We start from the raw sequence: 18,651 nt of genomic DNA, 5'->3' as shown, positions 1-18,651 counted from the left end.
CTCCGTGTATCAGAGAGGTATCTCTAGGCCCTCTCGGTAATGCACATCACTATAAGCCTTGCAAGCAATGTGACTAATGAGTTAGTTACGGAATGATGCATTACGGAACGAGTAAAGAGACTTGCCAGTAACGAGATTGAACTAGGTATGATGATACCGATGATCGAATCTCGGGCAAGTAACATACCGATGACAAAGGGAACAACGTATGTTGTTATGCGGTTTAACCGATAAAGACCTTCGTAGAATATGTAGGAGCCAATATGAGCATCCAGGTTCCGCTATTGGTTATCGACCGGAGATGTGTCTCGGTCATGTCTACATAGTTCTCGAACCCGTAGGGTCCGCACGCTTAACGTTCGATGACGATTTGTATTATGAGTTATGTGATTTGATGACCGAAGTTTGTTCGGAGTCCCGGATGAGATCACGGACATGACGAGGAGTCTCGAAATGGTCGAGAGGTAAAGATTCATATATTGGAAGGTTGCATTTGGACATCGCAATGGTTCCGAGTGGTTCGGGCATTTTTTCGGAGTACCGGGAGGTTACCGGAACCCCCCCGGGAGAAGTTATGGGCCTTATGGGCCATAAAAGGGAAGCACACCAGCCCGCAAGGGGCTGGTGCGCCCCCCTTGGGCAGGAGGCCAAATTGGATTAGGGTTGGGGGGCGACCCCCCTTTCCTTCTCTCCTCCTCCTCCTTCCCTCCTTCTCCTACTAGGAATAGGAAAGAGGAGGGGAATCCTACTTGGACTGGGGAGTCCTAGTAGGATTCCCCACACGAGTAGAACACAAAGAGTTGTGGGCGATAATAGTCATACTGCTTACTAGCAACGTCTTACTTTGATTCGGCGGTATTGTTGGATGAAGCGGCCCGGACCGACATTACATGACCGCATTCATGAGACTGGTTCTACCGACGTGCTTCGCACACAGGTGGCTAGCGGGTGTCTGTTTCTCCAACTTTAGTTGAATCGAGTTTGACTACGCCCGGTCCTTGTTGAAGGTTAAAATAGCACACTTGACAAAAAATCGTTGTGGTTTTGATGCGTAGGTAAGAACGGTTCTTGCTAGAAGCCCGTAGCAGCCACGTAAAATTTGCAACAACAAAGTAGAGGACGTCTAACTTGTTTCTGTAGGGGCATGCTATGATGTGATATTCTCAAGACGTGATGATATATAAATTGTTGTATGAGATGATCATGTTTTGTAACAGTTATCGGCAACTGGCAGGAGCCATATGGTTGTTAATTTATTTTATGAAATGCAAACGCCATGTACTTGCTTTACTTTATCACTAAGCGGTAGCGATAGTCATAGTAGCAATAGTTGGCGAGATGACAACGATGCTTCGATGGAGATCAAGGTGTCAAGCCGGTGACGATGGTGATCATGACGGTGCTTTGGAGATGGAGATCAAAGGCACAAGATGATGATGGCCATATCATATCACTTATTTTGATTGCATGTGATTTTTATCGTTTATGCATCTTATTTTGCTTAGTACAACGGTAGCATTATAAGATGATCTCTCACTAAATTTCAAGGTACAAGTGTTCTCCCTGAGTATGCATTGTTGCTACAATTCATCGTGCCGAGACACCACGTGATGATCGGGAGTAATAAGCTCTACGTTCACATACAACGGGTGCAAGCCAGTTTTGCACACACAGAATACTCGGGTTAAACTTGACGAGCCTAGCATATGCAGATATGGCCTCGGAACACTGAGACCGAAAGGTCGAGCGTGAATCATATTGTAGATATGATCAACATAGTGATGTTCACCATTGAAAACTACTCCATCTCACGTGATGATCGGACATGGTTTAGTTGATATGGATCACGTGATCACTTGGATGATTAGAGGGATGTCTATCTAAGTGGGAGTTCTTAAGTAATATGATTAATTGAACTTTAATTTATCATGAACTTAGTCTTGATAGTCTTTGCAGAACTATGTTGTAGATTAATAGCTCGCGATGTAGCTCCCCGTTTATTTTTGATATGTTCCTAGAGAAAAACTATGTTGAAAGATGATAGTAGCAATGATGCGGACTAGGTCCGTGATCTGAGGATTATCCTCATTGCTGCACAGAAGAATTATGTCCTTGATGCACTGCTAGGTGACGGACCTATTGCAGGAGCAAATGCAAATGTTATGAATGTTTGGAAAGCTCGGTATGATGACTACTTGATAGTTTAGTGCACCATGCTTTATGGCTTAGAACCGGGACTTCAAAAACATTTTGAACTCCACGGAGCATATAAGATGTTCCAAGAGCTGAAATTGGTATTTCAGACTCATGTCCGAGTCGGGAGGTGTGAGACCTCTGACAAGTACTTTGCCTACAAGATGGAGGAGAATAGCTCAACCAGTGAGCATGTGCTCAGATTGTCTGAGTACTACAATTGCTTGAATCAAGTGGGAGTTAATATTCTAGATAAAATAGTGATTGACAGAGTTCTCTAGTCACTATCACCAAGTTACTAGAACTTCGTGATGAACTATAATGTGCAAGGGATGATGAAAACGATTCCCGAGCTCTTCGTGATGCTAAAATCAACGAAGGTAGAAATCAAGAAAAGCATCAAATGTTGATGGTTGACAAGACCACTAGTTTCAAGTAAAAGGGCAAGGGAAAGAAAGGGGACTTCAAGAAGAATGGCAAGCAAGTTGCCACTCCCATGAAGAAGCCCAAAGCTAAACCTAAGCTTGAGGTTGAGTGCTTCTATTGAAAAGGGACTGGTCACTGGAAGCGGTACTGCCCCAAGTATTTGGCGGATAAGAAGGATGGCAAAGTGAACAAAAGTATATATGTTATACATGTTATTGATGTGTACTTACTAGTGTTCATAGTAGCCCCTGGGTATTTGATACTGGTTCAGTTGCTATGATTAGTAACTTGAAATAGGAGTTACAAAATGAACAAAGACTAGTTGAGGGCGAGGTGAGGATGTGTGTTGGAAATGATTCCAAGGATGATAAGATCACCATCGCATACTCCCTCTACCTTCGGGATTAGTATTGGAACTAAATAAATGTTATTTGGTGTTTGCGTTGAGGATAAATATGATTGGATCATGTTTGTTGCGATATGGTTATTCGACCCACGGCCGCCGCATGGGGACCGCGGGCTCTCGCAGAGGGATCCTGGCGGATCGCCTTATCCGCATTCCGATCGAGATGTCAGTTTTTTGAACCCAACGCGGTGGTGGATTCGTTTCGCCGTCGTCCGGAATGGAGAGGCTTGGTTTGACGGATTCTTGCATGCACATTCTCCGTCGCGCTGGATGGTGATGATGGATCATGACAAAGACATCCTCGCTGGCCGATACCTCGACGACGGCGAACACATCTCCGAAGGTGCAGAGTTCATGATTGATGATTATGAGGTGTTTGTTCTTAACCTGTTACAGGTCCCGGAGATTGAAGAGGACTGCATCGAGGTGGTCGATTTATCGACCGAGCGGGACGATGTGAAGACGGAGCCGAGGGTCGGAGGAAGATTTTGGGTACTCGCCGAGGAGGAGGACGAAGACACAGATGAGGAGGTCGTGGACGGGTGCTCCGCGCCGGTGCCGTCAGTGCCATTGGTATTGAAGCCGGCGGGGTCAATTCATCTTTATCCGGCTCCGGTGAGTAAGCCGGCGTTGAGACGTGGCACGTCCGGTCGAACAGCGGTGACGGCGATCAGGCCTTGGAAGGGACCGCTTCCTAAGGTAAGTCTTCCGAAACTGCTCTGTCTGATTTTGTCACGGATCATTCGTGGAAAGTAGTGAAGAGGAAGAAGCGACGGTGGCCGGCGGCAGCGCAGGTGTCGGCGCCGGTGGTCGACCGATCTGCCATGATCCGTGAAGCGCGGATCACGCGTTTGAATTTGCTGTTGGGCCCTGGCGAGCTAGCGGCTGCGAAGAGAGGTTCGGGTGGGCCATCGATTGGGCTTTTGGCCCAGCGGGATTCGCTGCAGTCTGGATCGGGACTAGCTGGGCATGAGACCCGGGCAAAACCGAGTCCTCCTGTAGTCGATGTACCTCCTGCATGCATGATCATTGTTTCCGATCGTGAAGCTCCGCCGCCGCCTAGGGTTCGTCGCCGTGCGGTCCCTGGGTTCCCGTCGTGCCCGGCGGGACGTGTGGCCCGCATCCCTCCCCTCAACGCGTGCATGGCGGATTGCAGTGCCAGGCCGCCAGGGCCCAAGTCGGCGGCGCCTGGGTCCTCTATTCCGCCTCGCCCGCCCGTCCAGCAGCAGATTCCGCCGGGTGCGGGGGCCTCGACCCAGCTGCCCCGCGCAGCGCCGGCCGCTGCGGGACGCGGTGGAGGTCAGCTTCGGCAGAGGCCGCCGGCGCAGGGACCGGTTGCGGTGCCTGCCGCGGGTCGGGGCGGGGCTGCTCTTGGGCCTCGGCCACCGCCGCAAGGTCCGGTTGCGGCTGCGGGACAGGGTGGCGCTGCGCAAGGGCCACGGCCACCGCTGCCTAGGCCTACTGTTGGGCTTGTTCAGGCGCCCGGCCATCAGCCTCGCGCTGCGCCGCCGCTGCACCATGTCGCGAGGCCGCCGCACACACAGACTCCGCCGCCTCAGTCTGGTGCTGGAGGGGCGAGTGTGCCCCATGGCCCAGCCAACAGTGGTGCTAACGGACCGCCCCAGGACAATGGGGGGGGGACGATGGTCACAATGTGTATGGTGAAGGTCAACACCGAGGTTTGTCGTCGATGGGTGGCGGCCGTGGTTATGCTTGGCAGAGCGATGGTACAGCTGAGAGACCTTTTTATGGCCCTCCGGGTGGCTTTGTTGAGGGGGCATCAGGCCCTGACTACCGGCAGCGAGGTGGCTACCGTGGTCATCGTGGTCGAGGTGGCCGATACCGGCAACGTCAGCCTCCTCCGCCTGTCGTCGTTGAGCAGACGGACTCCACGGAGGCGGCCGATCCCGGTCAGATGCCGGAACTGTCTGATCACGCTATGGAGGTGGTCACCGCGCTGGCTACGGCTGACACCACAGCGACGGGTTCGGTCGAGGTTGCAGACAAGGCAGACTCTGATAGAGCATCCAAGTGGGCATGCAAGAAGGAGAAGATGTTGTGCTATCGTTGTGGTGAGAAGGGCCACTTTATTGCGGAATGCGTGACTGAGCTTTGTGATACCTGCCTCAAGCCAGCACATGATACGGGGGAGTGCCCGATTTTGCGTGATCAGATGCCGACTATTACTATTTATGGAGTGTATTGTGCTGAGTTGATATTCTTTGAGTCTCCTAGTGCGAGGGAGATCCCAGAGGAGACCCAGAGCATGACCACTGGAATTGTGAAAGTTACCAAAAGTGATGTCTCTGAGACTCAGATTGTGGAGAGGCTTATGGAGTTAGTTCCAGGTGACTACCAGTGAGAGCTTGTCAGTCTCGAGGGCAACATGTATAAGGTTGACTTCCCCTCTGTTGAGGATTTGCAGAGACTACTGAGTTTTGGGCTGTGCAGAGTGCCTGGCACATAATGTATCCTGGAGTTCCATGAGTGGAAGAAGGATGAGCCACAGGGCAAGCCTCTTACTCAGGTCTGGTTACGTTTCTCTGGGGCTCCCTCGAAGCCGATGCAGGATGCTCGGGTCTTTGCTAGCCTGGGTATTTTGGTGGGGAAAACTGAGAGAGTGGATATGGCCTTCACCCGAGCTCACGGGGTGGCCCGGCTGTTGGTGAGTGTTCTGGATATTGAGTTTGTGCCTGATGCGGTTAAGTGGACATATAAGGGCGAAATTTTCACCCTCAAGATTGAGTTTGAGGATACCGATCTTTTCGCTGAGGCCATCAATGGGACTGATGTAGACATGCACGAGGGAGATGATAGTTCTGGTGCCAAGGAGGCGCCTGTGGATGATGCTGGACGAGAGTTGTCCAACGGTTCGGGGTCCGTCTCTCAGATGCCCGGGGATGGGACGACACCATCCTCTTCGGTGCCGATGAACGCTCTGAGATTTGGGTCGTTTGAACCTGCTTCTGCCCCTCCCAGACTCTGGAGTGACCGGATGGAGTCCGATGACGTGCTTGAGCGTACACTACCTCCACTAGACATTGATGTTGCTGATGGTCCCGTGCTCAGGGGCTCGGAGGTGATTGTCTCTGTGACGACCTCGGTCGATGAGGGGGGAGGAGCTTGGGCAGGAGGCCCCTCTTTCTCCCGCTCTGACCGTTGCCTCAGCCCGGGCGACAGAAACGACGACAGTGGTTAAGTCTAGGGGAGGGGTCCTGGGCAGGTGCGGCCCCTTCTCCTCCTCCCGCGGCTAGGGTGGCTGCACCACCTGTGGCGCCTGCGACTCCCTCTAGCCAGAGGACCGGGGCGGGCAGGGAGTACGGGCAGGCGGCCTACGTAATCCCCTCCCGCTACGCGCCTGCGCCCCAGGGCGTCGGTTCAAGGCCGATGTCGACGAGGCCTTGGAGCCCCCCTCCGTTGCTCACGGCAGCTCCTGCAGCTTCTTCGACGGGTGCAGCCCCGCAGTGTGTTCGGGGTGAGGCCGGAGGGCGTACTTCATGCGGGGCCACTCGGGAGGAGGTCACCGTGTTTGGAGGGATTTCGGATCCGATATCTGTGGGGCGACGGATGAGCTGCCGCCTCCAGGATCTTCCGGAGGTTGATGACATGCAGCAGCGGTGCGCAATGAGGGCGGCCAAGCTTCATGACATTGAGGTCACCACTGGTATGTCGGTCAACACTTCTAATTCCATTTTGCATTTTTCTAATAATGAGATTATTAATAATGCAAATCAATTAGGAGTTTCACTAGGTAGTAATGATAGTGAAATCTCTAAGTCTGTTAATGATATCCTGGATTTGGAAGCTCGCTTTAGAAATGATTCAAAACTTAGCAGCGGTCAAACCCATGAATGACTCTGATATAGATGCATTGGGAGTTAGGGTGCTTGATAATTTTTGTGCGGACCTTGCACCATCCCTTCCTGAGTCAGAGGAAGAGGATGGCACTTTCGAGGGTGAAGTAGTTAGATCCATGGAGCCCGGTTGTGAGGACCGGGTGGAGGATCAAAACAAACCTAAACGCAAGTGGAAGCGGAAGATTTACCCGGCTTCGGCGGTGCGCAGGAGTGCTAGGATCCGTACTACTAAAAAATTTCATGACGAAATATGAGAGGAATCTTTTGGAATAGCAGAGGTCTGAAAGACTTGGCTAAAAGAGGGTTTCTTGCAGATGCTTCCATCGAGTATAAGTTGGATTTTATTGCTCTCTTGGAAACTGGTAGAGATAATTTTTCTCCCCAGTTTCTTAGTACCATATCAGGAGGTGTTGATTTTGATTGGCACTGCCTTCCTCCGAGAGGAAGATCGGGAGGGATCTTACTTGGAGTTAGATGCGAATCACTAGAAGTGCGAAGTGTCGTGATGGGAGATTTCTCAGTTAAGTTTCGGGTTAGGTCGAAGGCCGATGGGTTTAATTGGGCACTGGTGGCGGTATATGGTGCTGCACAGCCCAAACTCAAACCGGAGTTTTTGGCAGATCTAGTTTGAATTTGCGGTTCTGAGCAGCTTCCAATCTTGGTTGGGGGTGATTTCAACATTATTAGAAGGATAGAGGAAAAGAACAATGATAATTTCGATGGCAGGTGGTCGTTTATGTTCAATACCATCATTGAAAGCTTGGATCTGAGAGAGATAGAGCTTCTGGGTAGAAAATTCACCTGGGATAATACCTTGCCAAACCCGACGTTTGAGAAGTTGGATCGAGTCCTTGCGAGCGTCGAATGGGAATAGAAGTTTCCCTTGGTAACGGTCCAGGCGCTTTCGCGCGGAATTTCGGACCACACGCCATTACTAGTGGATTCCGGTGAGGCAACCCACGTGGGGAACAAAAACTATTTTTCGTTTGAACTAGCGTGGTTTGAAAGAGAAGGATTCTTGGATCTGGTAGCCAGGGAATGGGCTAAGGATGCAGGAGGTAGAACTTTGATTGAGCGTTGGCAGAATAAGATACGACACTTGAGGAGTTTTTTGCGTGGGTGGGCTAAGCATCTTAGTGGGATTTATAAGGTTGAAAAGGAAAGGCTCCTTACACTTATTCAGTCCCTAGATTTAAAAGTCGAGTCCACAATCCTTCACACTACGGAGCTTACTGCTAAACTTGAGGTGGAGATGAGATTGAAAGAGCTTCTCCGTGAAGAGGAATTGAAGTGGGCGCTGTGGGCTAAGGTTCGCAAACTTGTCCAGGGGGACGCGAACACTCAATTCTTTCACATGATTGCTAATGGAAAGCACATAAAGAAAAGAGTCTTTCAGCTTGAACAAGACGAAGGAACGATTTTAGGACAAGAAAACCTAAAATTATACATAACCAAATACTACAAGTAGTTGTTTGGGCCTCCGGAGGATAATTGTGTATCCCTGGATGAGTCTAGGATTGAGGATGTTCCTCAACTGGCTGCAGATGAGAATGAAATTTTGACTGCCCCATTTTCGGAGAAGAGGTGTTTGTAGCCATCTCACAGATGAAAAATAATAAGGCTCCAGGGCCGGATGGATTTCCGGCGGAGTTCTACAAAAAATGCTGGCATATTATTAAGGGGGGTTTGTTACCGATGTTCCATGATTTATTCTCTGAACAGCTTCAGTTATTTCACCTGAATTTTGGAACAATAACCTTGCTTCCTAAGAAAACAGAGGCTGTGAGAATTGAGCAGTTCAGGCCGATATGTCTTCTTAACGTTAGTTTCAAAATTTTCACCAAGGTCGGGACCAATAGGCTCACACAGATTGCGCATTCTGTGGTGCAGCACTCCCAAACTGCTTTCATGCCGGATAGAAACATCCTAGAAGGGGTTGCGGTCCTTCATGAAACGCTCCACGAAATTCACACGAAAAAATAGATGGAGTTGTCTTCAAGGTGGATTTTGAGAAAGCGTACGATCAAGTCAAATGGCCTTTCCTTCAACAGGCCTTGCGTACGAAAGGTTTTGATGAAGCCTGGCAACGACAGGTAGAATCTTTCATGCAAAAAGGGAGTGTTGGAATTAAAGTGAATGACGACATAGGTCATTATTTCCAGACACATAAGGGTCTGAGACAAGGTGATCTGATGTCTCCTATTTTGTTCAACATTGTAGTTGATATGTTGGCAATTCTAATAGGAAGGGCTAAGGAAGCTGGTCAGGTGGGTGGCTTGGTGCCTCATCTAGTGGATGGAGGTGTGTCCATCCTACAGTACGCCGATGATACTATCATCTTTATAGAGCATGACTTGGCAAAAGCGAGAAATATGAAGCTGGTGTTATGCTTATTTGAACGGGTTAAAGATTAACTTTCATAAAAGCGAATTGTTCTGTTTTGGAAGAGCCAATGAGGAACAAGAGGCTTATAGGCAATTGTTCGGGTGCGAATTGGGGGCTCTACCTTTTACGTATCTAGGTATACCAATTCACCATCGTAAGCTAACAAACAGAGAATGGAAGTGTATTGAGGATCGATTTGAGAAGAAACTGAGTTGCTGGAAGGGCAAGCTCATGTCATACGGAGGCCGATTAATTCTTATTAATTCGGTTCTCACGAGTATGCCTACGTTTATCTTGTCTTTTTTTGAGGTTCCAGTTGGAGTTAGGAAAAGGCTGGACTTCTATCGATCCCGTTTCTTTTAGCAAAGTGATGAACTAAAAAGAAAATACAGACTCGCCAAATGGGACATTATTTGTCGACCAAAAGACCAAGGGGGTCTTGGCATTGATCGAGATTAGGATTTGTCACTCCGTGTATCGGAGAGGTATCTCTGGGCCCTCTCGGTAATGCACATCACTATAAGCCTTGCAAGCAATGTGACTAATGAGTTAGTTACGAAATGATGCATTACGGAATGAGTAAAGAGACTTGCCGGTAACGAGATTGAACTAGGTATGAGAATACCGACGATCGAATCTCGGGCAAGTAACATACCAATGACAAAGGGAACAATGTATGTTGTCATGCGGTTTGACCGATAAAGATCTTCGTAGAATATGTAGGAGCCAATATGAGCATCCAGGTTCCGCTATTGGTTATTGACTGGAGATGTGTCTTGGTCATGTCTACATAGTTCTCGAACCCGTAGGGTCCGCACGCTTAATGTTTGATGACGATTTGTATTATGAGTTATGTGATTTGATGACCAAAGTTTGTTCGGAGTCCCGGATGAGGTCACGGACATGACAAGGAGTCTCGAAATGGTCGAGAGGTAAAGATTCATATATTGGAGGGTTGCATTTGGACATCGGAATGGTTCCGAGTGGTTCGGGCATTTTTCCGGAGTACCGGGAGGTTACTGGAACCCCCCGGGAGAAGTTATGGGCCTTATGGGCCATAAGAGGGAAGCACACCAGCCCACAAGGGGCTGGTGCGCCCCCCCTTGGGCAGGAGGCCGAATTGGAATAGGTTGGGGGGGGGGGGGGGCTTTCCTTCTCTCCTCCTCCTCCTTCCCTCCTTCTCCTACTAGGAATAGGAAAGAGGAGGGGAATCCTACTTCGACTGGGGAATCCTAGTAGGATTCCCCACACCTAGCGCGCCCCCTAGGGCTGGCCACTTCTTCCCACCTCCTTTATATACGTGGCCAGGGGCACCCCATAGACACACAAGTTGATCTTTAGCCGTGTGCGGTGCCCCCCTCCACAGTTTTACACCTCGGTCATATCGTCGTAGTGCTTAGGCGAAGCCCTGCGCCGGCAAATTTATCATCACCGTCACCACGCCGTCGTGCTGACAAAACTCTCCCTCGGCCTCAACTGGATCAAGAGTTCGAGGGACGTCACCGAGCTGAACGTGTGCAGATCACGGAGGTGCCGTGCGTTCGGTACTTGGATTGGATCGCGAAGACGTTCAACTGCATCAACCGCGTTACTAAACGCTTCCGCTTTCGGTCTACGAGGGTATGTGGACACACTCTCGCCGCTCGTTGCTATGCTTCTCCTAGATAGATCTTGCGTGATCGTAGGATTATTTTTGAAATACTACGTTCCCCAACAGCAATAAGGCAACAGAGAGAATGTCAAGCAAACTCGGTGGGACCGATTGCATGATTCGGTGAGACCCAAATAATGCAACAAGTCACAGAGCGTTTGCAAGGCCATCTCAGTGAGACCGAGATCCATATCGGTGTGACCAAACTATTTAGGGTTTCTGGCAGTGGTTATCTCATATGAACTTGGTGGCGCCGGATAGGATGATTCGGTGGGGCCGAGTTTGACTTTGGGTTTTTGGCATATTTAGAATGAGAAAGTGGTTGAGGGCTTTGGAGCAATATCACTAAGCAATTTGAGCAAGTAGACCATTAAGAAACACCTCATCCCCTTTTAATAGTATTGGCTTTCCTATGGACTCAATGTGATCTTGGATCACTAAAATAGAAATGAAGAGTCTTGAGCTTTTGCCAGCATTTTGAGGGATCCACATCTCTAGTCCATGCCATGCCATTCATTGAACTTTCTGAAATGTTAAACTTGAATGCATATTAGTTCAATGAGCTATATGTTGTTATGAATTACCAAAACCACCCGGGGATTAGTTGCACTTTCAACAGCCAATAAGTTTCTTTGAAAAAAAAGACACACCAATTGTCAAGATTTGAAGGGAACCAACAGATCTAAGGAGACAAATCTCACAGACCCTTTGTTGACGCCGGATCTGGCGTCGTCGAGGTATGGAAAGACCAAAGAGACCTTATTCCAACACGCTATAGGCATCGCCACCCCGTCAATATCGTCAGGGAATCAAAAACCTAAGAAAGGAAAATAAGACATATGAGCCCTCACTCCTCTTGCCCGGTGCAGCGTTTGTTACTAGGGTTGGCTCTAACAGGTGGTGTTCTGTCGTGCGTGATGATTGGCGTCCAAAACAATTGTATCTAAGAGCATCTACAGTCGGACTTGGCAAATCCAACCCCTCAAACGCCCGCGGATGCGCCCAGGCGCGTCCATGGACAGTGATCGGTCACCCCTCAAAAAACGCATTCCACATCCGGATGCCTCAAATTAGAAACTGTTGGGGAACGTAGCATGCAATTTCAAAAAATGTCCTACGATCATGCAAGATCTATCTAGGAGATGCATAGCAACGAGAAGGGGAGAGTGTGTCCACGTTCCCTTGTAGACCGAAAGCGGAAGCGTTAGGTTAACGCGGTTGATGTACTCGAACGTCTTCACGATCCAATCGATCTAGTACCGAGCGTACGGCACCTCCGAGTTCAGCACATGTTCAGCTCGATGACGTCCCTCAAACTCTTGATCCAGCAGAGGGTCGAGGGAGAGTTTCGTCAGCACGACGGCGTGGTGACGGTGATGGTGATGTGATTCGTGCAGGGCTTCGCCTAAGCACTACGACGCTATGACCGGAGGAGTAAACTGTGGAGAGGGGCACCGCACACGGCTAAGAGAATAACTGTTGTGCTTTGGGATGCCCCCTGCCCCCGTATATAAAGGAGGGGAGGAGGAGGCCGGCCACCAAGGGGCGCGCCAAGGGGGGAGTCCTACTAGGACTCCACTCCTAGTAGGATTCGCCCCCCCTTTTTCCTTTCTCATGGAGGGGAAAGAGGGAAGGAGAGGGAGAGGGAAAGAGGAAAGGGGGCCGCGGCCCCTCCCCCTTGTCCAATTCGGACTCCCTTGGGGGGGGGGCGCCACCCTGCGGGCTCCCCTCTCTTTCTCCCCTATGGCCCATGAAGGCCCATTACTTCCCCGGGGGGTTCCGGTAACCCCTCGGTACCCCGATAAATATCTGAAACGTCCCGAAACCATTCCGGTGTCCGAATACCTTCGTCCAATATATCAATCTTTACCTCTCGACTATTTCGAGACTCCTCGTCATGTCCGTGATCTCATCCGGGACTCCGAACAATCTTCGGTCACCAAAACACATAGCTCATAATACAAATCGTCATCGAACGTTAAGCGTGCGGACCCTACGGGTTCGAGAACTATGTAGACATGACCGAGACACATCTCCGGTCAATAACCAATAGCGGAACCTGGATGCTCATATTGGTTCCTACATATTCTACGAAGATCTTTATCAGTCAAACCGCAATAACAACATACGTCATTCCCTTTGTCATCGGTATGTTACTAGCCCGAGATTCGATCGTCGGTATCCTCATACCTAGTTCAATCTCGTTACTGGCAAGTCTCTTTACTCGTTCCGTAATGCATCATCCCGTAACTAACTCATTAGTCATATTGCTTGCAAGGCTTATAGTGATGTGCATTACCGAGAGGGCCCAAAGATACCTCTCCGATACTCGGAGTGGAAAATCTTAATCCTGATCTATGCCAACCCAACAAACACCTTCGGAGAAACCTGTAGAGCATCTTTATAATCACCCAGTTACGTTGTGACGTTTGATAGCACACAAGGTGTTCCTCCGGTATTCGGGAGCTGCATAATCTCATAGTCAGAGGAATATGTATAAGTCATGAAGAAATCAATAGCGATAAAATTTAACGATCATTATGCTAAGCTAACGGATGGGTCTTGTCCATCACATCATTTTCCTAATGATGTGATCCCGTTCATCAAATGACAACACATGTCTATGGTCAGAAAACTTAACCATCTTTGATTAACGAGCTAGTCTAGTAAAGGCATACTATGGACACTTTGTTTTGTCTATGTATTCACACATGTATCAAGTTTCCGGTTAATACAATGCTAGCATGAATAATAAACGTTTATCATGATATAAGGAAATATAAATAACAACTTTATTATTGCCTCTAGGGCATATTTCCTTCAGAAACCTCAAGTCCATATTATTACATGCAACGTGAAACCTAATCTACGCGGAGCTCGTCTAGTCCCGCTCGTCCAGTTCCGCTCCCCGCTCGCCCGGCTCCGCCCTGGCCATGTACGGCGGCCGGCTGCGCTCCTCAGAGTGTTGGGCCGGTCGCCGGCAAGGTAGGGTAGGGCATGGGACACGAGCTGGCTCACGAGACTCAAGGCCCCGCTGTCTCCCATGCCCTACTCTTCCTCGTCGGACACCAGAACCCGAACGGTGCCGGTGGACGTCAGATCGATGATGGATCCATCCGGGGACGAGCCGCCGACCTCCACCACGATGCGGTTGCGGCGCCCGGACTGATGCACCATACAGGGCGCCGGAGAATGCGACTCCGCCTCACCGACACCCGCCGCCGCGAGGGCTGCCGCCTCCTCCCGCGCCCGGTGCCTTGCACGGCGGGCACGTCGTGCCATGGCCTCGTCCATGGTGCGTCCCGATGCTCGGCGCGTCACCGGAGGGGTTGCGCGTCCGCCAACGCGTTCGGACGTTAGATGGGCCGCACGGCCTCCGGCAAGGCAGCTATGGCAGGCCTAGCGCCGGATCCATGCCCCATTTGGGCGGAAGCAATGGATTCCCGATGGATGGAGTCCGAGCGCAGCCGTCCACGGGCCTCCTCCCGGGCATGGCGGAGCACAAGCCAAACGACTATCTCCTCGGGGGCCGCTCGGGATGAGTTCGGGGTCGACGGATCTGGAGGTGAAGGACTCGGATCTGCTGCCCGCCATGCCGAAGAGGACCAGAAGGAGCCGGAGACGAGCTTGGGTGGCGGAGGGGAGTGGAAGGGAGGAGGAGTGAAGTGGCTAGGGTTTGGTCCGGCGAACGGATGGGAAGGATTTTATGTGGGGTCGGGTAGGCCAGCGTGGGCCGGGTGCGACGTAGCGGGCGTGCCTGGGCATCCCCATATCCATCTCATATTTGGACTGGATATGAGCGGTGCCGGTTAGCCCGGGCGTTTGAGAGCCGTTTGAGAGGCTCGTCTGAATCAAAAAGTCATGACCGGGTTGTGACCGGGCGGTCTGCCCAGACGTTTGAGACGGGTTTAAGGGGTCCGGTTGTAGATGCTCTAAACGAACTTCCTCCATCAAGCATAGCTAGTCGCTGGTGTGCCTTTGAGAGACTCAATTGACTTGACCGGACTCGAACTCGACCAACCGCCGCGTCGAGCAGCGACTGCTTCCCATTCCGATTGAGTCGGCTCCCATGGCGGCTCCACTGCCTCGCGCCCCCGTCTCCTCCCCAGCGAGCCGCGCCGCCCTATGTCCAGCCCGCTCCAACCCTTGCACGGCCGCGGCGCCATCCTCGGGGGCCCTCGGGTGGCGGCGCAGGCAGCCTTGCCCGGTGCTCTCCATTGCGCCGGGCTCCGCCCGGTCGACGCCAGCAGCCCTCGCCGTCGATCCCAAGGTCTGTCGATTGATTCACCCGCAAAATCTTCTCCCCTCCCCCTTCTCACTCGGGAGGCCTTCTAAGTTAGGAACTGGGGTGGACTGGTGTGCTCCTCTGCTTTGAACATTTATCTTAGGCTTTGGCTTTGGTGGCTTCTTATGCGAAACCTGCACAATATAGTGACATCATGAAAGTAATGGTTTATGGTTTGCCTGATGGAGATCACAAGTATGTTGATATGCACTAGCAAAGCATTAAGACAGTGGGAGGAATTCATCCATCAATTATTTTTCATGGGATTTGGTTGCAATGCAAACCAATTCTGCAGGAATATAATCAAATGGTCCTGTTATGCCCCCACATTAGTACAAATAAAACTACTTAGCAGTCCTTGCTTTCTCAGATGCATTGCCACTGTTAGCAGCTTGTAGTGTACACGGAAAGAGAACCTTTGTTTGCGATAGTATTGCCCTTAGAGAAATAGAAAAAAGCACAGCAAATATCTAACATCGGCTTGTCATCGTCGTGTGAAAATTTTAGGTTGAAGCGTTACTAGACAGTGTGAAGTGGGACGTCAAAGGGCTGGCAGTTGCTATTGCGCAAAATGTGGATACTGGAGCCATTCTTATGCAGGGCTTTGCTAACAAAGAGGCCCTTGCAGCAACTATATCAACCAGAAAAGCTACATTCTATAGCCGTTCACGGTCTTCATTGTGGACTAAAGGGGAGACATCCATGAACTTCATCAATGTGCATGACATATTCTTGGACTGTGACCGTGATTCAGTAAGCATCTTCTGCTTTGTGTTATGCATCAGAGCGGTTAGTCTGGCTTCAGTTGATACTAACTGGGGTGTTTGTGTTTTCTTGGAAGTTAGATAATATACCTTGGTACGCCAGATGGACCTACATGCCATACAGGGGCAGAGACCTGCTACTATTCTTCAGTCTATGATGCACTACAAGGTTCAAAGGTATTTATCTTTAATGAACCTTCCTGTGAATATGAATTTACTTGAATTGAAGTATTATTGTATTTCACAGTCCAATCAAGAGAGGCAGGTCGCCACAACTCTCTACTCGCTTGAAGATACGATCAGTAGGCGGAAGGAGGAGATAGTTACTGAAGGGAGTGGTAAGCCATCATGGACGAAAAAACTACTGCTTGATAACCAGCTGCTTTGCTCAAAAATACGGTAAGTGTTGCTCCGTTTAATTCTCATGTTCTATTATATATCTGTCTATATATCATTAATGTGTCAAGACAATCGATTAGAATAGCGTAGTAGTTCTTTGTTTCTCTAGCCTGGTTTATCTTGTTCTAATCTTGTCATCATTATTGTTCGATATGGACATATACTGGTGATCTGGTGGGGATGGGCACAATTGTTACTAAACGGCAGCCTACAACAGAATTCTTCCTTTTTTTTGTTGAAAAGCGCTATATAACATTGTTTAGTGTATACTAGCGTTGTTCACATGAACATTACGCATTTTTGTCACAGTATTATGGAATTAAGCACAGCATTATGACAGTAGTTCCTGGATGAATGTAGTTTTGCAAGAAGGTATTGCCCAAGGGTTAAAAAGATTGGCAGTGATCCTCCCACATTAAGTTTTTCTTATTGGAGGAAGTAATCTACTAGAAAAATCTAATTCTGCAACAGACTGTAGAGTGTAGACTGCATTTATTTCAGGTTTGATGACCTGCATTTTGCAAATGTTGAATGGGAAGCTAATGCCCAAATTTTGTGCATGAAACTTTACATCAAAACTTTGTTGATATTGGCTCATTAGTAAGATTTAAAAGGTACCAGAGGTCTTAATAGAACCCATTTTTAGTAGATCCAGTTCAACTCTTGATATATAGGACTCCTATAAAATAAGTAGGGGTAGCTTGTGACAATTGTTTTGATTAAAAGCATATAACTTGAGGTTAGCCATGATGTATTCCTGTTTTTGATAGAAACAATTCTCTCTGCGGTCCATATTATGCTTTTAGGTGATATACTGTATTAGATAAGACTATTCATTAGATTATTTGCAATTGTACGGTATGGGTATTGATCATTATCTGATCAGCTTTGTTCTCAACTTCATATGTCCGACAGTATCACAATAATTTGTTTAGATCTGTTATTTGTATAGTTCTTAAAGTTTTGCTTCTGTTAGCTGCTCCTTTGAACAATTTTATATGACAGAATGCATTTGTCCGAAAATATCACCATAACAGTTACTCAGAGCATAGAGTTATCCATGCTCCATGCATGCACAGTTTGTTTTGTCACCTAATATGTCTTTACAAACATGTGAATTTTGGATATAATTATCATGAGCTTGTCCCATACCAGTAAATTTGGCACAATGTATCAGCTGGAATAACTTTTGTCAGAGGCTAACCTAAGAAGATATCAGTATAATTTTTCGAGTACATATGAGGTGCAACGGCGCCATTTGGTATGGAGTATTGCTACGTGTATAACAATATAAGCGACAATTTCAACATACCATTTTTCTCAAAAAAAAAACTTGCAAGATTTAGACTGATAGGTGGGTTATTCGACATTATTTGGTGTCGATGTAAGGAGTTGTTTGTCAATACTTGTACCATTGTAACGATTCATCTCTCTCTAAGTATATTGATGGCATGGTGTGAAAGTATTGGCAAGTGCATACTTGATAGTACCTTTTCTCTTGTTACCATTCCATGTTTGACCTCTTCCAGTTATTCTTTTGATGCCAGAATATTTCTCTGTTAACGCTGGTGGCCATTTGTTTCCGGTATCTCAGTGAAGAAGCAGGTGAACTAATTGAAACACTGCTTGAGAATGAGGACAAATCTCGTACAGCCTCGGAGATGGCTGATTTACTGTACCACGCAATGGTGCTCCTCAGCGTGAGGGATGTGAAGATGGAGGAGGTGCTGGAGGTCCTGAGGAGACGATTTTCGCAGTCTGGCGTTGAGGAGAAGGCTAGCCGCAAGAAATCTTAGCATGATGGCATGTAGGTGGATGGATGAATTCCATGTGATTGGGCAGGGTGTAGTATGGAGTAGTCCAGTTCTGCTATGGTACCACCTGAGATTTATGTTTTCTCATCATGCTCTCTAAGAAGAAGACTGTGAACTTGTCTTGTGTTTTTTATTTTACCTTTTCCCTTGCACAGTCGCAGTGGCGTTGTTGCTGCTTTGGCCAATAAAGCATAATATGAGTCTCTGACCCATGATATATGTGGGTGATTTATAGTATGGAAACTATGTTTTGTCGTGCAAAATGGAAAATGAGAGGACCTAGTTGTTACTGTACTTGTGGTGTTCTATGTACTGTGCCATGACAGGGATTACGAATAGACCGAAAGTTTACTGGAAGAAAGAAGTATTAAAGCAAGAGGACTTGCTAAATACTCCTACTCTTTGTTGGGGGTGAAAAAGTTGTGTTTTATCCCTTACAATGTTCATGTGGGTGGTGCTGTTAGTTGGAAT

General features: G+C 48.6%; 1 protein-coding gene across 2 annotated transcripts; it reads left to right on the top strand.

Moving 5' to 3' along the window:
• The first annotated feature begins 14,882 nt into the window (after positions 1–14,882).
• LOC109756105 (histidine biosynthesis bifunctional protein hisIE, chloroplastic) lies at positions 14,883–18,474 on the top strand. Of its 2 annotated transcripts, none has more exons than XM_020314962.4 (5): positions 14,883–15,188; positions 15,711–15,956; positions 16,049–16,144; positions 16,215–16,366; positions 17,961–18,474. In XM_020314962.4, exons 1-5 carry the CDS (start codon positions 14,988–14,990, stop codon positions 18,160–18,162), a joined length of 897 nt encoding a protein of 298 aa, XP_020170551.1. In that variant the 5' UTR covers positions 14,883–14,987; the 3' UTR covers positions 18,163–18,474. The 2 variants fall into 2 exon arrangements, with proteins under 2 accessions (XP_020170551.1, XP_040259702.1); XM_040403768.3 differs by having other exon boundaries at positions 17,914–18,474.
• Positions 18,475–18,651: the final 177 nt, after the last annotated feature.

This window comes from Aegilops tauschii, chromosome 3, assembly GCF_002575655.3.
Source record: "Aegilops tauschii subsp. strangulata cultivar AL8/78 chromosome 3, Aet v6.0, whole genome shotgun sequence".
NCBI classification, from domain to species: domain Eukaryota; kingdom Viridiplantae; phylum Streptophyta; class Magnoliopsida; order Poales; family Poaceae; genus Aegilops; species Aegilops tauschii.
The sequence above is the reverse complement of the archived record's forward strand: the minus strand, read 5'-3'. Positions and strand labels throughout refer to the sequence as shown.